Source organism: Poecilia formosa, unplaced genomic scaffold (assembly GCF_000485575.1).
Source record: "Poecilia formosa unplaced genomic scaffold, Poecilia_formosa-5.1.2 Scaffold6, whole genome shotgun sequence".
NCBI classification, from domain to species: Eukaryota; Metazoa; Chordata; class Actinopteri; order Cyprinodontiformes; family Poeciliidae; genus Poecilia; species Poecilia formosa.
Genome location: NW_006799945.1, coordinates 1,295,729 through 1,317,319, shown reverse-complemented (window position 1 = coordinate 1,317,319; position 21,591 = coordinate 1,295,729). Strand labels below are relative to the sequence as shown.

The 21,591-nt window shown below is 39.1% G+C and overlaps 1 protein-coding gene across 4 annotated transcripts in view; it reads left to right on the top strand.

Annotated features, from left to right (window-relative positions):
- Nucleotides 1–8,058: 8,058 nt before the first annotated feature.
- nsmfa (NMDA receptor synaptonuclear signaling and neuronal migration factor a) overlaps nucleotides 8,059–21,591 on the top strand; it is a 42,903-nt gene continuing 29,370 nt past the window's right edge. For 2 of the 4 annotated variants that reach the window (XM_016678853.1, XM_007566079.2), the window contains exon 1: nucleotides 8,063–10,775. In XM_016678853.1, the coding sequence (XP_016534339.1) occupies nucleotides 10,705–10,775 (71 nt within the window). In that variant the 5' untranslated portion in view covers nucleotides 8,063–10,704. Of the gene's footprint in view, nucleotides 10,776–21,591 lie in introns of all 4 variants that reach the window. The other 2 variants (XM_016678845.1, XM_016678859.1) reach the window with 2 other exon arrangements.

Genomic DNA, 21,591 nt, shown 5'->3' with positions numbered 1-21,591 from the left:
GACTCACTTGAACAGAGAGTCTGGTTTGGCTTCGCTCTAATGAAGCCAACATCCACTGGTGATAAATAACAGGGGCTGCCCTGAAGGAAAGAGAGGAGGGTCCCATGTGTGATGCAGATTTGCCTTTCAGACCAGGTCTCAGCTCTCCCTCTGTTGTCCACACACTTTGTCCCCCTTTGTTTTCTTTATGTCATCAGTGTCATTTCCCCCACTCATTTCTGTCGTTGAGGATCTTGTCCTCCATCTTCTCACTTCCTGCCCTCCATTTCAAACAATGCGTTCCCTCCATTTTTGTTTGTCTCCTTGGACTCATTTAGGGTCAGCCATTTGTTCCTCAGACGGTGCCAAATGCTCCGTCTAGGTCATCCGCGGCATTAGTATTCACGACAGTCGTTTTGCTCTGTAGTTCTGCGTCTGGTTTTCAGAGCCATAAGAAAAGCTGCACTTTTAAATCTATAAACACAGAAATCATTCGCTGCACCAAGACGCTTTATGTGACCTTGTTTTTCCCCATTTACTGGTGGCAGATTCTGCTGGGACAGCCCTGAAACAGACTTACTTGATAGGACAGGCTGAACCAGCTTTATTACTCAAAACACTTTCTTGCAAATATAGAGACCTGACAACTCCACTGATGCGGCAAAATCTCCTGCCTCGGAAACATTTGGAAATTGCTATCAATATTCTCAAAAGACTATTTCAACATCCCACCTTTAAAAGCTTAAAATTTTGCTCTTCAGATGAATTAGCGTTGAAAGTAGTCTGAGCTGCGGGAAGTAGAAGTAACCAAAGTCGGACACATTCATAACTGCTTTCCAAAATTTAAAAAGTAAAGAGTAAAGTGATTCTTACCCCCACAAGGTAACCAATTCAGTCTGTAACTTCACTCCTCATACCTGTGGATGAAGTGCCTTCGCTTTTACAAAGCAGAAGAGATGAAAACCAGCTGACATCGATTGGTCTTCAAAGGGTTTAAAAGTCATCTCTACGGCTCAGGTACTCCAGCAAACCACTGAAAGTCAAGTCAGTTCAAGTTTATTTTCATAGCATTTTCAGCAACCAGTGCATTACATCATAAAACATCATGTAGTCACCAACTATGAATCAAGCAAACATTGCATTATGTCAAATGCCGTCATCAAAATGACCAAGCAAAGACTCATCAACATTCCTGTTACGACAAGTCAAAGGAAACTCGAGACAGCCGGGGTTTTAGCCTCAATTTAAAGGAACTCAGTGTTTCAGCTGTTTTGCAATTTTCTGGAAGTTTGTACCAGATTTGTGGTGCATAGAAAGAGAGAGTCACCACCCACACATGGAGAAAATGCTGGAAAAATAAGACTAGCAAGGAAGTCTGAGAAGAACCCAGGCCTCACTTCCCTCAGTTAAAGTCGGCGTTCACAAATCAACAATTAGAAACAGACTGGAGAAAAATTTGCTTCAAGGTGAAAGGTTCAAAAGAAACACAAAAGCCCATCTTACATTTTCCACATATCATCTGGATGATCCCTAAGACATTTACGAAACAATTCTGTAAACCGAGGCTACAAATGTTGCACTTTTTTCAAAGGTGCGTATCCCGTACAATCTGGAGTAAATTTTGTTTAGCTAACATACCCAGTTGTGCCTAATCTCGCTACTCCGTGCTACATCTTCCTGTGGTATCCAGCTGTGCTGCAGTGCAAGTGTAGCTTGTTTGAAAACAGAAATATTATTATTGTTATTCGGCACTTCTCTCTTTGCAGGTGAGGATGTTGCTGATGTTTACAGTGCTTTTTCTGGGCACTACTCTTAAAATTTTCAGACAATTGATAGAAAATTTGAGCATCTAACAGAATGTTCTATTTGGTGGTCATATAGATTTTTTTTTTTTTGCATAATTTATTAATAACATGCTCTCAGCATGTTTACTGATTTAGCAACAGCTTGTAATATGTTATACTAATTCTATAAAGACTTTTCCATTTGCTAAATTGCGTTTTATATGTATAAATTTTAGTACTCCTGTTACAGCTGCCTTAACTTAATTGTAGCAATAATGAAAATGGAGGTTTCTAAGTTCATAAAACTAGATTCCTAAGATATCAACTGTTGTATGAGATTTCTTTTTCCTAATAAAATTTTGCTCTACACTGTTTGGCAATCAGAGATAAAACTCTTGACTGTTTGAATTTAGATAAATAGGAAATTTAATTTTAATCCCTCCTAAAATAAATTTGAGGAAACCAATGTGTCAGCTTCTCCGTTAGGGAAATTTCTAAGATATTTTCCCAGTCTATTCAAAGGCAGGACTTGTCTGAAGCTGCATGTCTCCATGTACCTGAGGAAACTGCCAACCTGACACAGCAGGGAGTGCGAGGAGATGGATGTCAGCGGTAAAATGGCAGACAGCAATGCACAGAAATGAAACGCTCTGCTGGACGCATTTTCATAGGCGCATGATGGGCTGTGTGTGTCAGAGACCAGAGAACATGCGAGTGTGTCTGCATGTTTGTGCATCAAGTTTAACCAGGGTGTGATAAATTTCTGATTTCTGCGTGGACTGACTGACTGACAGCGCAGGTCACAAAGTAAATGCAGCGTAATTAACTCAACAAAAAAACATTTTGACAGTGGTTGCTATTTCCAAATGAAATACTCACTTACCAGCCAATTTTCTGCTGCTCAGCTTGTGGTAATGACAAAGTAACAAACAGCCATAGCCAGGGAAAAATCTATCCTCTCTTTTAGACGCACTCCCTAAATCAGCCTCACAACAACACGCCTGTGTTTAAAAATTAAAAGGGCACACATTGTCATCTCATACATGAGCAATGAGCACTACTAAAGGCAGGCAGGCTTTGCAGAAACTGACAAACATGAAGATCCCCATCAAAGAGCTGCGGTCAACATACTGATTTGTTCTTTATTGCTACACCTCCAGGATCAGTGCTGAACAGAACAGACACGCCGCCTGCAGCAGGTTAAATGAGCTGTTTGTTCTGTCCAAATCAGTAATAGGGAATTATGTTAATGTGGCCTCTGACAAATTGTTCATATTAAAATGACAGTGGCTGAACATTTTAAAGTTGAGGTCGAGGGTGTTTGGGTAATTTGTAGCCCTTGCAGGTGATTATCACTGACATCTGAGCTCACAAAAAGAGGAAATAATACAACAAAGCTACTAGGCATTGTTTTTTTTTTTTGCTTTGCATCATTTCTCTTAGTTTATGTTTAGTTTTAAGTTCATTTTTCCAATAAATCAGAAGTTGAATTCTCTTCTTTGCAGAATTGTTTTAATTCAGCTCCACCGAACTGTTTACAGAGTCACCAGCCCATTTAAGAGAAAAGTACCTCGACTGATTTTTACAGACGGCAAACAAGAGGTTTAATAAAACAGACGTTGTTATTCTGAACATAACCCACGCAAAAGATTTAAACTTAGTTAGGAAAGCGACAGTTCACAATTCATGGCCCAATATCTCAAAAGTTGCAGGACTGTTTATAATCTAATAATAAATGTTTTCCAAGTTCCAAAGTTTGCTTAGTGGCTTCCCATATTATGCTGATAAGGGCGTTGCTTTGCAGTTGAGGTGTAGTCACTATAACAAAACTTCTTCCAGCAGTTATATGTACATACATAAAGTCATGAGACGGCAATAGCTGCTGTCATGCTACATGAGTGTTTACTGTGCGCAACATTAGAGCAGGATTTACAGTCCTATCAGGAGATGTGATTTGTGCCTGTCAACATATTTGTTTCTTAGTCAAGCAGATATTTTAGCCTAATGGCCTGAAGGAGAACATCCATCAGCTCTTTTGTTTTGTTTTTTCGAGCTCTTCTGCACCGGTGGCACCTTTGACATTGAATGAGTAAATCCATCTTTTATACACAATTTATGAACTGAAACCTGAGTGCGGCTTGGGCTGATGGAAGCCGCATTAGTTAGGGCTTCAGCAGATCATGCTTTTAATTTAATGACGGGACTGACAATGTCGTTGAAGGTCTTTCTGAGGGAGACACACCAAAAGCCTGAACCAAAAGCCGTAGGTTTTCCTTTATCCCATTTGTTCACTATGTTTGTGCCACTGACCTCTGGCACCTTGCAAAATCATAAATTGTTCTTGAAACTTTTTGCTTTAAGTAATGCTGAAGCTTTTGGGGATTTTGTTGTAATTTTATTTGAGGAGTGGAATTTAAAGGGTGATTTTCACACGTTTTACAAGTAAAAATCTAAAATGTGTGACATGCATGTGTATTCATCCAATCTAAGAAGATTCCTTTTAGGAGAATCTTGCAGATACAGCAAGTTTTTAACAGCAAGTTAACATAACGTTTTATCACAGATTTTCAATTTTCAACTTTTACATTATTGACATGAAACTGTGACAATAAAAGCAGAAGCAAAAGAAATGCAAATAAGTATTAAGCGATTTTTTTGAAAGCACTGACTATTGCAAAGTGCTGTATTTTACTTTGATAATAGAAAATGTTTTTTTTTTTATCTAAATAAAATTTTTTTGAATAGTATTTTTATACAGCATATTGGCTGTAAAAGGTTTTTGCTTGTAAGAAAGGTTGAATTTAATCAGTACAGACCCAGAAGAAACGGTATTAACCTAAGAGTTAAATAACAGCCCTGTGACTAAGATTATGACTCATGACTCAGTCTGTACTTTTTGCGCTGTTAACGTTTCTACTCACTGCAAACTATGTGTCATAAGTTTTTTCTGACTATTTCAACATAGAAAAAATAAATAATATACCATGCAACAGATGCAAATGATAAAAGGTTGTTTTGTTGTTTTAAAAGAAATGAACTTTCCATTTAAAGCTATGATGCTATTCTTTCTACATATCATGAGTGTGTCACTTAATTGAGTAGTTAGATACAGCAAATGAGCCTCTAAATGAGCTTAAAACGCACTATCAAAGTTAATTAACACTGGGCAGCATAATCTGTTAACTCTCTACACAATTCTCATTAAATTAAATAAGAATACTTAAAAGAAGCAGGATTTTTAAGAGTTAAACGTTATTAATAATGCCTTGGGTGGTTATCATAATTCATAAATGTCTTAATTAAAGCTTTTCTAGTGTTTAGTCTTAATCCACTTTTGTGATTACAGCATCCCACCGCATCCCATCAATGCATGCATAAATCATTCCTATCCCCCAAACAGTTAAAATATCCCTATAGCGGATCCTGAACTTCCTCACTTTGTATCTCATGGATGGCAAAATGTAGTTTCTGTGCTAAAGTAAATCAAAATATTCTTGTTACCTCAAGTTTGCAGACAAATTTGAATGTTTGATGGGAGGAAAAGAAAACTGTTGCTTCCTGGGTCTGCTTGGTCTATCAGCTTAGCCAACAGTGAACTGCAACAATAAAACTGACAAAAAAGATAACTTATTTGGATTATTACTTCAGATTGTTGTTAGGAGTCGAATCTTGTCTTGATATGCAAAAAAGTTATTGGCTGGACTTTCTTTTCTTGAAATGACCTCTGAACATCCCAGTGGGTTCAACATAGGATGTCTTAATCTGAAATAAAACTGTTAATAGTACAAAAAAACTAATAATCTTTCTGGGTAAGTTGGGTTTTAGTTTCACTGAAGGTGCAGGAATACAAAACAAAACGAAGGTTGCTGAAACTTTCAATTGCATTTGGTGGAAATGGGTGCACAGGACAAAACATTGTAATTGGATCTGAAGGTTGACTAAGCCTGTACAATATTTGGCTGCTGCAGAACTTCTTTAATGCTGCTGAGTTTTTCTCTGTTTTGCTAATCCATTACTCTCTGACTCTTAAGCAAGTGCCCAGCAAATCAGTGCTCCATGCAGCGATTACGTAATCAGAACCTCATCAATTCACCAAAGGAAATTGGAGTCATTAAGAAAAAAACGGGTTCTACTGTTTCTTTCAAACACTCTTGTTTCTTGTTTAACAGGCGCGGGAAAGTCCAAAAGACTATCAGTACTTGTTCTGACAATAATGCACACCATCTGTGCAATAAAAAGGATATTCCACCTCGGCATAAAGTCATGACAAAGACCTTCTTTAAAGGTCTTGGCAGTGGTTGTGAAATGTGGAAAATGTCCCTTTTCTGAGAGCCCGTCTGCAGTATATCGAACGCAATTCCTGTGCCGACCACAACACAGCCTTTTGGGCATGCCAGTAGGAATGACCAATTTTAGCATGAGTCATCCTCTGCAAGTCTCAAATGTTGCACTAAACGCTTGCGATGAAAACACTTCATGGATTGGAACGGCGAGGACCGCCATGTCTGCACTCACTGAGACTCACGTCACAGGTTGCAATCACTCAGTTTTCACATCCACTGCACTGTGTTCACATTACCACTGTCATATTTAGCAGATGTTTTCTGAACAAATGCAAAAAAAAAAAGAAAAACGAAAAAAGATTTTGAATGATTTGAGACTGGGTCGGACCACTTGGCGGACTGCTGCTGTAACCAACTCAAACATTGATCTGTTTTACAATCAATCAAATGGAGAGTGCGTCTCAGGGTCAGCAGAGACACTATTACCCGGAGCAGATGTGGATTAATGACTGCATAAAGCTTTTTCCTCATCCTGCACATTTTATTGCCTCTTATTTGTATTTTTTAGCACTTTCCTTTCCCAGTTTCTGCACTGTTAAATCCTACTGGCACGGGCGATATATTATTTTTTTTTCTTAGAAGAACATGCTGCACATTTATGCTTAATATCTCCTCATGATGTTTATTTCCATCACTTTTCTTGAAGCAGGAATTGTTTTCTGTAATGTATTTTCCAAACATTTATGCTTCCTCCTGTTGTGCTCATCTACAGTCCGCCCGCACACTCTTCCTCAGTCTAGTCAAGAGATGCCTGGAATTATTTACTGCCTAATGGGTTACAGCAGCTCACACCAGCCCAGCGGTGCTTTACTTTATTTATCGATTCTCATTCCTTTTGTCTTATTGTGTCTGGGTGTGTGACAGTGACCATCTGCGTGTACGTGCAGGACAAGGACGCAAAAGCAAAGACGAAGAAAGAAACCCCAACAACAATAACAACAACAAGGACACTTTGCACATTTGAGTTGCTGGAGAAATGACCTGTGGATTGCAAATTGATTGATATGTTTTTTTTTTTTTTTTGAAGGCTAACGGCTGATTCCACAACAGCACGAGCTCACATCCGTTTAAATGACGCATGTATGCTTGTGCCGTACATGGGAGCGCGTGCAAACACCACAGTGACAAACATCAATCTGTGAGGAAACATTAAACGTCTTCGGAGTCTGCAATGCAAATGGGTTTTAGCATACACAACTCTTTAAATTGCAAACAAATCAATCTATAGGTGCTGCTGCACAGGTTTTGTTGAGTACATTAAACAGTGCAGAAGAGAACAGCTTTGTGTAAACACATCAAATGATGGATTTCTGCAACTATTTTTGCACTTTTATTACTCAAAGGTTGTTCTTCCTCAATTGAAGCATTAAGAAGTTTATTATTTTCGTGCCGCTAAAAGTGGAAAGTAAAACATTTAACAAATTCTGGTTTCTCTCGTCTCACTTCAAATCTATGATTTTCACCTGCATGAAAGCAAAGAAATTCAAGTTTCTCGGTGTCATATTCCTGAATGTTTGATGCAGGAAAGACTTTTTGGGGTGCAGTCTGCAGTATTGTAAGGTTTCTTCTGGTCTGTTGTGGTGAAGAAAGAACAAAAGTCATGACCCTTACCCCTGGTCCAGAGAAATGACTTATGAACGAAAAGATTAAATCACGGACATGAGCACGTTTTGTAGGCCGACTGGGTTCTGAATTAATGATGAGGAAGAGCAGGGTAGAGCTACAGCTCCTCCACAGACAAAAGGCATCTGATGTGGTTCTCGTAACTATTCTGGATGCAGACCCAGATCCTTTCTGGGTTCTGAAAATGTAATAAGCTATAACCACTTATCTTCCCAGTGTAATCTCAGAAAGGCAGAACATGATCAGTGGATACCTTAATAAAATATTTCCCCCAAAATTTGATGAAATGCCGTTTTCAACAAAGACTTCCACTGGCTTTAGATGTTTTATTGAATAATTTGCATCAAATTTGTTATTTACATTATTTGCAAAATGTCTATTGTTGGTCAAAAGATAATTCTTTGACTTTCTGTTGTTGCTTAAGCATATTACACAATTTTAAAAATGCATTCTAAATAAACGATGTGTAACTTGTCCCTTTCTAATTGTTTACTTACACTTAAGTATTTAGTTTGCATGATAATCTGAGTCTTATCATCACCCTTATTCTAATTATTACTTTTTAACCTTTTAAATAACGCTATGGCAGTAAATGTAATAATGTTCCATTACTATTGCATTTGTTATTTGCATGTAAGTTGTTTCTTATAATTTGCTTCATCAGTTGTCAGCCTCAACCATACTGCGAATTCTGCTCTAGTACCTGAAATACATAACTACCTGTTTTATTTCTGTTGGTCATTTTTTACCGTTAGTAATTAAGCCAAGTTAGAATAATTTCCAAACTGAACTAAAAAAAATAAAAAATGCTGGGAGAACATAAAAATATGAAATTGATTATTACCCATAAAACTTTCTCTAGTACTATTTTAGGTTTTTCTAACTTGTTCCAATGATTTATGTTGATTTTTCTCAGCATGGTGCAATTTTTATCCGACGACTACCTTCCACTTACTCCAGGGTAAGTAAACAGCCTAAGCAGTGACTCCCTTATTCCTACTCACTTGGGCCAACTCCTCTGGGGGAAGGGCAAGGTGTAACAAGGCAGCCGAAAAAGGCGTTGGTCATCCATGAAGAGGCAGATGACAGAATACTTAGCAAAGGGCCAAGGCTGGGGTCCTTGGTCAGTGTCTGTACCGAGGGTCGGGAGCAGATATCACATAAGCCGTAGTAGGCCTAATCCATCACGGGCAGGATGAGAGTAATGTGGGAACGAGATCAGACACCAGAGGGCGAACAGGGCAAGACCTGAATGAAATCCTATTCACACAATTCACATAATCCAGCAGAGAAGGCAGAGGGGAAATTAAGTAGTGAAGGGAGCAGGTGAAAACAGGCAAGAGACAGGTTAGCAGAAAAGACTCGATTAGCAAGGCGAGAGAGAGAGAGTGACGCAGAAGTGAGGCATAAACATAACATTAAAAGTATGATTCATAACGCCTTGAAACATGTCCTGGGCCTTCATATGGACATACCAAGAACACCTCAGAGGGAAGATGTCCAGGAGGCATCCAAACCAGATGCCTGAGACACCTCAACCTCTCTGATCTCGCCTCTTGATTTGGAGGAGAAGCAGCTTTACTCTCACCCTGTCCAGCAGAGTCTGTGCAGGAAACTCATGTCAGCTGATTGTATCCCTGAGTTTGTTGCTACCCAGAGTTCATGATGACAGATGAGGGTAGGAATGTAGATTGACTGTTGAATAAAGAACTTAGCTCAGCGCTCTCTCTTCACCTCGATAGATCGGTACAGCGCTCACTCCACTGCAGACAGTGCACCAATCTCTATACAGGCATGAAGATGGCGGGCAATAACTCGAGCCTCCTGCTTGAGTTCAGTGATGGCAACTCCAGAGTGGAAGAGTGCCCAACCACACTTGTGGACACTGGTTCCAGAGCCAGAGCCATGCGTTGAGGTGACCCTGACTGTATCTCTCAACCATGACCCTTAGGGGTGGTAGACGGGTTCGTTGACCTGAAAACTGGGTGGCCATCCCACTGGCCCTCCCAAGAGAAGACCTCCATCCCCTTTAGGTTATATTCACTTCACACAAACCACCTTTTAATCACCTTCTCTAATCAAAAGATAAATCAATAAATAAATTAAATAATGAGTAAAACACCAATGTATAGCCACAAGCAGAACGGTCACAACGTTACTCTGAATGAGTTGGAAAATGAAGGAATGGATCACTTTTCATCCTAACTTAACATTTTTACAAACTGGCACAGGTATTATTATCATCATCATCATCATCATCATCATTATCATATATGACACTAAATGGTCTATGTGAAATGCATGTTCTCGTTTTCATCTCTACGGTCCGGAATGATGGCTTGTAGATAAAAATCAGCCGCAGGAAGAAAATTCTGCAAATGTCATATTTGATGCTCAAAGAGGGACTGCATTGCTCCTTCTGGTGTCTGTCTCTGTTCATAAGGGTCCATTTCAAAGTATCTGAGTGTGTGAGACGGGGAAAGAACTGGAGGGGTGCCTTTAACCCAAATGACCGATTACATAACATCCTAAAAAAAAAAAAAAAATCACTACATACAGATAACAGAAAAATAAATAAAAATAAATCCCAAAGCAGCGAATGGGTGAATACCAGTTCTCCCCATGCTCCTTTTCTCTTCGTGGGAATGATGCTGATATCGCCAAAACCTCCAGTCCTTTGAGTGGATTCAGGATCAATGAGAGAGAGAGAGAGAGAGAGAGCAGAAAGGGGTGTCTGCGTGTGTATTTTAAGCCACAGCTGTTGAGCTACCCGTGCTCAAACCCGGAGAGACAAGCGGAGAGCCGAGAGGAGTACACCGTCCGTCTCTTCGCTCTGCGGACGCGTGTGTAAAACCCGTCAGCTCCCGGATTTGCTTCCAACTTTTCTGTTTTTAGCTCGCTCATCTCGTCCTTGTCGCATTCCTCCGAGCGTTTGGAATGACCACTTTTCCCGCCTGCGTCGTTTCCATGTCAGCATGGGAACTGCCGTGTCCAAAAGGAAGAATCTGAGAAACGATGCGATATCTTCTGTGGCAGCAAAAGTTAGGTGAGCAACCCTCGGAGGTGTCCACCTTTAATTGTTCCTGATTGCACCTCTCGGGAGGCATCTAATTCTTCTTTTTTTTTTTTGGTGTGTGTGGCCATGCATGCAGGTATGACAGTCGGGTGACTTGATGAATGACCACTGCGCTATCCGGGGGTTTAGTCAGCCTGCACTGCCTTGCAATGCGCATAGACGCTCCGTGCGCTTTGTCCCGTCTGTAGCCCCGGGGCGTGCGGCTGATCGGACAAGTGCTTTAAATCTCTCAGCGCTATCTCCCCAGTGCATTTGTAATAGAAACACGTAGATGCCTCTTTTTACTCTGTTGAGGCTCAGGCTTAGTCAGTCTGAATGGGGAGGAAGAGGATGCTTGCCTTCCCATGTTGTTCTGAATGAGGAGGCATCATTGTATAACCAAAGACATGCAGAGGCAAAGCGAGGACTCGCAGGAAGCCTTTTTTGCATTCTCACTTAGAAGATGCCCTGTCGAGGCTAACGGGGGCTGCCTTTCGCATCCCTCCGCCAATTAATCAATCAGTCACCTAAAATCATCGCCGTCGTGCGCTGATCACCTTCCTCTGTCAGTTGCCTGAGTCGGGCACAGAGCGGGACTGCAGGGGTTGTAAATTCACAAAAAGGAGCCAGGGTGGACGAGAGACCCCTCTGAACCCGGTCAGTGTTTTAATAAAAGACGCAACTAATTCATATTTAGCAGAAAGTCCGTCCGACGGCACGCAGGGGAAGGATCTCTACAGGCTGCATCCATCCCGCGCTGCTGCGCTGCTTTGACTTGGGGCTGCGAAGCACGTGTGGCTGTGTGTTCATGTATGACAGACGGGATAGCCTCCATCCTGTCTGAGAGAGAGAGAGAAAAAAAATCAAGCATCCGTGCACCAGAGAGGGGAGTTCATAACAGGATCGAGGTGATATGTAATTCTGTCGATGAATGACCTTCAGCTGTGCAAAGTCCAACATCCACACATGTGGGCTGATGTGATATTACGTCATTCCCTCTGCCTGTGTGTGTCACGTAGCAAATCCCATATTTGGTTTTATCTGTGCGCCTTCAGGGCTGCGTGGAGTCTGTGCGCCACTTTGATGCATTCAGCTAACAAGTTGCTCTCAGAGCAGCTTGTGAGCAGTCTCACCAACTTCAATGCAATTTATTCATATGTGATTGAGCAGCATTGCTATAGGTGGTGGATAGCTGTGAAGTGGATGTGAGACGGTTTTCCAAATGTTTAAAACTAATCATCTGGAAAGTGTGGCGTGCATTTGTATTTGTATCCCCTGAACATAAAGCCAGAGTCACAATAGAAGAGTTCATCAAAGCATAATCATATGTTAGAGTGGCCTAGTCAAAGTCCAGGCCAGAGAATCTGCGCCAAGACTTGGAAATTGATTCTCACACATGCGTACAGTCACATATGACTGAATTTGAGCTATTTTACAACACATAACAGGCAAATAAGCCTCCAGAAATGAAAAGCTGGTAAAGACATTCACAAAAGACTTGGAACTGCAGAGGAAAGTGGTTCTACAAAACGGTTCTCAAGGGGACTGAACATGCTTATAGTCCACATTTTGTAGATTTGTTTATTTCCCTTGCTCTTTACTTATATTCCAAACTTTTGGCTGGTTAATTATATAAAATCCCAATGACATATCCGTCTAAATTTGAAGAAAAACAAAAAATTCAAGGGTTATGAATATTTTATGGCACTGCATTCGTAGATCATCTGAGTCTTATGATCGCTCAGGAAATCTAAGTTTAATCTGCAAAGATACTGACACTTAATTCTGTCTTCTATTAATTTCACAAGCACTTATTTACTCATTAGAAATCAAACTTTACCTTATTGTCACAATTTCTACACTTTCAGAAGTGCATCTGTACAGCTAGTATGTTATTATACAGTCTGCACATTGCTTATTATCTAAAGTTTCCTATAAGATATCCACACAACAGTGAAACAACAAAAAAGCAAAACATTTTGCTTTACTGTTTCACAAATTCACTCCACAGCACGTGCTCTTCATTATTGCACATGCATTATGTTTTCTAGAATGCAGCTTTTCTCTTAACTCATAACCCCCCTTCCTTTTGGAAAAAAAAAAAATATATATATATATATTTTTAAATGTTTGTGGTATCTGATTATTTATTGATCTCTACATTATTTGACCAGCTTTGAATTTGACAAGGTCCATATTTTTAGGTTTAAGTTTAAAAGTAACACATTTGTATGCTGTAAATATCCCGCCTTATGTATTGCTCATTTTTGCAACGAGAAAAGCAGTTCTAAAGTGCATTTTTATGTTTCCCCAAATCCCCACGCAGTAATTCAAGTCTTGAGGACCAGACTTGGAAACCACTAGCCTAACATAAACTGACCGAATGATGTCGTATCTGTAGCTTAGAATACACATGTGCATTAGTGAGCTTTTTCTTTTCACAGTTTTTGAGAAGTGATGAGGTTACTAAATAACGCCAGCTTTGAAAACCATGTGTACCCCATATCTTTACCAGGAGGACCTTGGAGAAAAACTGCTGCTCCCTTGTATTGAAATCAATCAGTGGAGGTGACATCTGGTCTGGAGAGATCTTTAGCTCTTCATTTTGATTTGTTTTTTTCTGGTCTTATCTGAAGAAAACATCAAGACAAACATATTCTGAGAGTTTTTGGATCCACCAGAATGAACTGGAGAGTTTTTCAAGATGGATGGAAGCAGATGTATTTAAAAGTTAAGACACTCTGATTGGTCGTTTAAAACATTGTAGCATAATGTGTTTCTTGTCCAGATTTCGTCCCATGAGTATCAAGACACAAACCCAGTATCAAATTGGCAAACGGTTTCATGTTAATGCAACATCTACCAGCATTAGGCATTTAAAACATCAAACAGTACATACACAAGGCTGAAATAATAATAATAATAAAAACATACATACTTATTTGTGGACTGTCACTTTAAAGCTGTCACTTTAAAGCTTTGAGATTGTTCTATCTTACATAAGTTTAGGTAATTGAGCTGAAAGTCACTTGTATTTTCTGCTTTTAAGTTCACCCTGGCATTACACATATTAATAGTGATTTTAACAAGAGAGTCTGTCAGGATTTGCTCACTTCATTGATTAAAGAGTTTGGCACATGCATGCTGGCTTTACTTACCAGCCCTGGAGTTTGTGGTTTGGTCTGCAGAGTTTTGTCTCCGGTCCACTAAATAGTTTTTAATAGGCTTAATGCTGCAGCAAAGTGGTGGGAATACTGAGTCCGCCATCCCTACAGTTATGTCAGCATGGTGTGCCAGATTTAAAAAGCACTCATCAGGATTATTATATCAAGCAATTACAAAGTGCTTGTCTTCATACGGAGGCTCATTTGAGGAAACAAGCTAATGTGAATTACAAAAATTTTTAGCCACAGAACGAAAACACTCGAGAGGGCTTGGCTTAATGTGTGTAATTTTATGCACATTTATGTATCTGCGAATATGAAACAGATCAGCCAAGACAAGAGAGAGGTTACATCTTATTTACACACCTAAATTCAGTTCTCCCGAGTGAGAAAACAAGCGCTTTGATCTGCCTCAGAGGAGAGCTGCGTCGTGGCTCGGATGAATGGTGGAGGACAACGGGGTTCACGAAACCGTGAGGCTGTGAAAAATGGCATGCGAGATGAAAGGGCTGGCTTTGACAGAGGGATGCAAATGAAATATTATGTCTTAGTTTATGCAGGTCAGCCACCTGGCTGACTTTGTTGTTGGTCTGCAGTCACAGACCTAAGAACGTTATATAACTTTTTGTCCTGCTTTCCACTGATCATATTTGATTAAAAAAAAAGCATGTTCATGTGCAGACTTCTTTCAGATTATTTAAAAAATATTTTTTTATAAACACTTCCATATTGGTGTGACCTGTATCTTAATTTATAGAAAATCATTGTAAGACATTTATCCTATTCTATGTTTTGTTTTCTCCTCTCTGCTTCAATTAAGCAGTAATTGTTGCTTTAAATCCGCTGAATGAGGTTGAATTTGGTTGATTGCAGTTTGAGAAAATGAGGGTTCCAGCTGTGCTCTGGTTTTTGTTGTTTTGTTTTTTTACTCTGAAATTGAGCCTATTCATTTTCAAATTACTGTCATTCTAGAAACCAATGGCAAATTTAACTTGCTGATTACGAGGACCACTTAACACAAACGCACAAGTGTGTATTACAAGTCACCCATGTGGAACAATATTGTGGATATTTTAAGTTTTATCTGTATTTTTTTGGCAATAGATCTTTTGCAATTATGCAGATATAGGTCATGAGTACTTTATTGGTTCTGGCCATTAAGGCGTAAACAAACACATAAAAAGAATATTGTTACACTTGGTTTATATTTTCCATGTATACCATTATCTAAGTCTCATTGAGCTCAGAAATCTTTTTAGCCACAAAGACTTGTCTAAAGTAGCAATAACTCAAATCAAAAGTGAATAAAACAGGTAAATACAATAAAACAGAATAGCTGGTAAAAAGGAAACCCGGCTGCTTGCTTTAAGTTTTTAGCTTTCGAGCGATCCCTCTTCATAATCAAGAATGTGGTGACAGTGGAGAAGAACCAGTCCCTGAAATCACAGATCCAAAAGTTGTTTCAATGGGGAGGAACAACAGACACACATAAACACTGGACACTTTTAATGGAGCAGAAAATCAAAGGCAGTACACATAGGTCATTATAGCAATTAACCAGAAAATCATTCAGTCCCGGAAAGAACTCCATAACACAGAAAAAAAACTGCACCAGGTGTACTTTTGATGATTGAGAAAAAACAAAGAGAACTCTAAATTAATCCCAGGAGTACTTGCCATTAAATTGCAATTCCTTTAAAACAAAAACAGCTCCACCCAGAAAATCTGAGCCAGGTGTACTTTCTATGATAAATAAAATCCAAAAGAAGACACAAAATGATAGCAGCTCAGTCACAAAAACAATGACCCACTTTTTATTCTCTATGAAACTATGAGTTGTAAATCTGATGCTTAGTCTGCTTGTGGTTCAGTCAGGTTTTTTTTTTTTCAATTCAGATACCTAATAAAGAGCACAATTACTTAATTGAGCTAATTATATATTCTATGCAATAACTCTTCTATATTAGTGCAGTAAACAGATCGGCCGAGTTTGATCTTCCTGTTGCAACTTATATAAACATTAAATTACTCTACACTTATCACGGCCACATAACTCTTCGCGTGACATGGTGGTTGCTTTCGGCCATAAGCGTGCTGACATTTCCACCCGCTCCCTGATCAAATATCCCACAATTCACTGCACTTTCAGGAGACCCATTAAGTCCCATCGACCCCCTAAGTTATGCGACAAGCCTCTCAACAGGTCCTCAACACCCTTACTGTGCACATTAGTGCACAGATGCTGCTCTGCATGTGTGTGTTTGTAAGAGGCACGATTCAATTAGAGCTTCTGAGAGGAAGATTCGATTAAGGAGCATTAAGAATGAGGAACTTCTTTTTTTAGCAGCTTCTTGTTTATGGTGAACAAACACCCGAGGGAGGTATCACTTCTAATGATATTCAGAACAAGACGAGTTTCCCCTTCTTTTTCCTGTACGGAGCGAGTGGTTGAAGCATATTGCATTGCATAAGAATGTAATTAGGCAATTTGCACATGACACATGAAAGACAACTCAGAAAAAGTGAGTGTGAACAGCGGCTGAGGAACTGGAAGACCTACGCTGAAAACTATTAGAGACAGAAGCCAAACAAACGACTGATAAAGTGGGATGGGAATACAATTGTTCTTGCTTTTTATGTTTGTAAACAGAAAGCGAATATGGATTCAAAAAAGAAAACACTTAGAATTTGACATAGTTCTACTATTTTTCTGTTTTTGGTACTTCATAATTCTGTCTAAATTATTTAAAAGATGTGCAGCTCTTTGAAAGAAATAGAGAATATTCTTGCACATAGTTAAGAGGTCAAGTGTATTTAAATGAGTCTGACTCATTTCACTTATAAAACAAAGGCATAATTATTCTCACTGTTGCTTTTTTTTTTACAGTAATTTAGAGATTATGTGTTTTATAGGAAGTTGAGGTGGCATACATTCGTTTTTGGATAGCTCCTATAGGGTCCAATTGCAGATTATGACTTTTATTAATGTCCAGACCTGCTTTCAGGCCTACATTAGACTCCAGGGTACAACAGAGGAGCTCACAGATGATTGAACACCTGCTAGACGTCTGGGTTATTATGTAACTTCAAATCAAACTCAAACCATCACCCCTCCACCACCGTGCTTTTCCCCAATTGTTCTGTCATGAACCTTATCATGTAATATGTTTGCTGTTTTTCTCCAGTCACATGAACATGAGCAGAAACTTGATGAAAAGTACATAATTTTGCTTAGTTGATTATTTCCAGTACAAACAGAATGTAATCCAAAATTACCTGAAACTGGAAAAGTCTACTCTTTCATTTATTTAATGTCAGAATGAGAAATAATATATTGTGTATCTTCACTGCAAAGTTAAGTTTTACAGTTCAGTGTTTCTTTCCAACAGTCCTGGCTGTTCCATCAATTTTAGTAAGTCAAATCTGAACCAAATCCAGGGCACTAAACTTTAGTCTGTTTCATCTAACTTCCCTTTCCTACTCAGTCTACCGTTTCTAGTATTTTTATCGCACTTTTAACTGCTAAAGCATTTGTGAATCACAGATTGCAAGTTAGATTGAATAGACACATATATGCTCTTGAGGCGTTAAGTAAATGAAAGATGTTAGTTTTAGTATTTGGCTCTGAATTGTTAATTTATTTCCACCAGACAGAGATAAGTCTCTGTTGTCTTGTTTATCTTTCGCATCTCCATTGTGCTGACTAAGCTCTCCATCTGCTTCAGTTTCCCCAAGTTTACTCCAGCTTTCATTGTTAACATGTCCCCAATTTGTCTACGTGCGCTCCGCTTCCTGCTCGGAAACACCCCCCTCCTCCCGGGCGCGTTTCTCCTTAAAACCCCTATCACATGTCCGAGAGCATGCGGAGCGAATTTTATATCCGCCTGCCTGCCCAGCCTTTTCCTTTTCCATTTTTCTCTGCCGTGTGTGTGTGTGTGTCTCCCTGCTGCCTCGTCACACACCTGCATCTCTACCGTCCTGTTCTCCCCAGACATATATGAAGCACAATGGAAACCTCACACAGCTCAACACAGACAGAGGTTCCTTTAATAGTCATACTGAGAGGTTTCCAATTCCTCTCATGTATAATGGATGAGGCGAGTCTCTCGCACTATTGTTTGGGAATTTAAATCAGAATCTAGAGTGCTGAATGAAGAAATGGGAGGGCAAAATGAATCTGAGACCTTCTAAGAGAGACCTAATGATTACAGCTAACACCCCCTTTCATTGCAGCCTTGTGCAGTAATCATCGTAGTGTCAGTCTCTAGATATAATCAGAAATGTGTGTGCATACACTCAACCTGTGAAAACACTCTTTCACTCTCAGAGAACGCCACTATACGGCACTGGAGGTTATATATTTCTGAGGAGATGCAGCAGAGCATCCTTGCAGCTGCATGGCGCTCTATTTTTAGAATGAGTAGTGAAGGAATCTTGAGGGTGTCGCAGCATGTGCAAAGCCTCTCGGTTCCTGTTATGTCGCCACTAAACTGTATCAGAGCCTTACTCACTTTTGTCATCCCCATTAGCAGAGGAGGAGACGAGAGAATTCCGTGAGCATGGAAAAACTTTTTGATTTATGCCTGCAGTGTCAGAAAACAGAATTAGATGGCTGGAAAAAGTCATTTAACGCTGCAACCTTTCAGTTTTACTTAATGAGTTTGGGCCTTTTTGTGAAATATAGTTTTTTTTGTGATTGACAGTTCAGTGTTACAATGCCTTGCACAAGCATTCACACTTTTCGATATTTTGTCATAATCCAAACACTTTAAGGTACTTCATGTAGTACAAACTGCTTTCCTGCCTATAGCCATCACCATGTACAAAAAACATTTTGAAGAATCTTTAATTAATATGAGTTACAACAGCATTTAATTTCCCTTCGGGATCAATAAAGTATTTTTGAATTTGAATTGTTTACAGGTCATTCTTTGTTCTTCCACCTGTTGACTGTGTCAATGTAAGAAGTGCTAATTGAACACATCTTATGATGTTCTTTTAACAAGAGCTTAATTCTCGACTGTGGCTTTCTCCAATTTCTCCAGAGTTGCCGTTTCTTTGTTTCTCTGATTAATGCTTTTCTTGCTCAACTCGTTGGTTTTGCTACATTGCTGACTCTTAGCAGCTTTGCAGTAAGCAAACTGGCATTGATTGATCGCTTCATTTTTGGATGTTGAGTTTAAAAGGGCTTTGTGATATGTTGAAAGTTTGAGATATTGTTTTTTAACCAAACCCAACTCCACTTTAACCTTTATTTTCTGCAGCTTTCTCATTGACCTGTCTGCTATTTCCCTCTGGTTGTCAGGAAACTATTGGTTCATTTTTCTCTAACAAACGTCTGAGGCCTTAACAGAAGAGATTGATTAATACTGAGATTAAATTTCACTCTGAACACCGAATATATGATCTGGAAAGCAATTAGATTTGTTTAGTGGTTATTAGAGTAAAGGGGCTTCAATATAAATTAAAATTTATATTGCTGTATTGTTTTTTTTTAATCAATAGAATCAAGCATTTACAATTAAGAGCTGCTTTCTGTTGGTATATCATGTAAGACTTAATTCATTAAAAGTCATCGGTATAAAAAAAACTCTTCAGACATGCATACATCGGCTGGCCAACCTTCCCAAAACCTTGGAAATAAGTTTAACTGGATAAGGAACTCTGAAACCCCTGAAAACTTGACCATCAATGTGAATAGGATCTGTTTTTACAGCAACGTTGCTCTTTCTGGCATTCAGTGTGTATGTGTGACCTGTGAACTCACTGGTCTGGACAAGCTTCAATAATTGAAGCCACTGGCAGGCAGCAGGGGAACTCTTATAGATTATCCTTCAGTGGAAATCTCCAGTACAGGAAGGAGTCTCTGTATTGTCTGTCTATTCTTATGTTTATTGTCAGGAGTAATTATATGACTGCAAATCAAATCATAATGGATTGCTGCTTTCAGCATAAATTTAGTTGAAGTTAAGGACAGGCAGTCTGGTGGCAGAGTTATGGATGGATTGCTCACAAATACACTTGTAAGCGAACAGAAATTACCATAAATATGCTCTTTGGCCTTGTGGAAACCCTTTCCAGAATAGTTGAAGCTGGCATAAGTGCATAGAGTGCACCAACATCCCAGTAAGTCTTATGGGATGAAATGTATTTCATGTATGTGAAGTCAGAGGAGCAAATACTTCTGGCAGTATATACTATATACTGTTATCTGCTTGTGTGACTAATAGTGCTTAGCTAATAGTCACTGATCCCAAAGATCAATAAATCCAACTTAACCAACTTTTAACAAGCAAAAGTTCAAATCAGACGTGGCGTCATCCCCATATCTAAGTTTGACATTCCATACAAATCAAGCACAGCAGAAGAATTGTGTTTTATGTTATAATTTTCCCTTAAGTCCACAAGATGACCTGTCAGATTTAGGACTTAGCGTTAGCTAATTACTTTCGTCACCACTGGAACAAATCAAGATGCAGAGGAAGTTGCATCCTTGTTATGCATTTCTAGTAAAACTATATTGCAGGAAAAAAAAAATGCAGGCTCGGTTTCATATATTTTTATCTCTTATTTGAAATGTGTTGTGTCGCAAAAGGCACCACCAGCTGACAGAAGCCTTTCGTCGTTCAGTGTAACTTTGCGTATCTCTACTCATCGTGGTAATATTGATGAACGAGACAAGTTGTTGACCCTTTTCAAATGTATATCCTTAATAATTGTTCAAACATGTGAAAATCTGTTCCTGCTCATAATTAGTAAGTTAGGCCTTAAAAGTTTAACTGGCATTGTGAACATATCAGGTTATGAAAACTATTCAAGCTGCAAATGAATGAGGGATGTTTTGTTATTTAATTTTCTTAGCACAACAGGTATAGCATCTGTATTTTAATAGAGGACAGGGAAGTCAGACTAACACAGTTAATATGCTGTTTCAGTTTGCTTGCCCTTGAGAAACTTTGTGGATATCTAAAAGTAACAGTACAAAAATGTTAAATTATGCAGCTTTAAGCCAAAATTACCAATAAGACAAGACACAGTAAAAGAGTAAAACAGCGAAAAGATACAAAAATTTCAAACCTGCACCTGCAGCCAGTAAGTGTTTGCCCTCAATGTGTCAGAGACACAGTAACTACATTTCCCTCCCATGGGATCGGCCTGGAGGCTACTAAAAGGGAGAAAAATAAAGTTAAGTCTGCAAACGTTGCAGGTTGCAGAAAACCAAAATCTTTGATGAAGATAATTGTTTAATTGTACAAGGAGTCTGGCTTTCAAACCAGCATGTGCTCAGCTTCTGGATGCTGCTATCGATTGTCTTACCGCCTCCACCTTCATGTGAAACTCTGTGGAATACATGTGGGTCAATACAAGACAAAAGATGCAAATGCACAGCAATTTCAACAAAAATCTGTGAAAATCGGATTGATCGACTAATGAAAACTGCGGCAGAAACATTTACATTGCTTAGTGGCTGTGGAAGAATTACTTGTTGCAGGAGAGATGCAGACATCATCAGGTATAAATTATGCTTTAAACACACTTTTAAAGGAAAGTCAGTGTGTCTTCATGAGGTATTTTGACTAGCAGAATGCTGTGTACCACTTTTTAAGGCTAAATACAGTGTAAAATTTGGAAGTGCCACATAT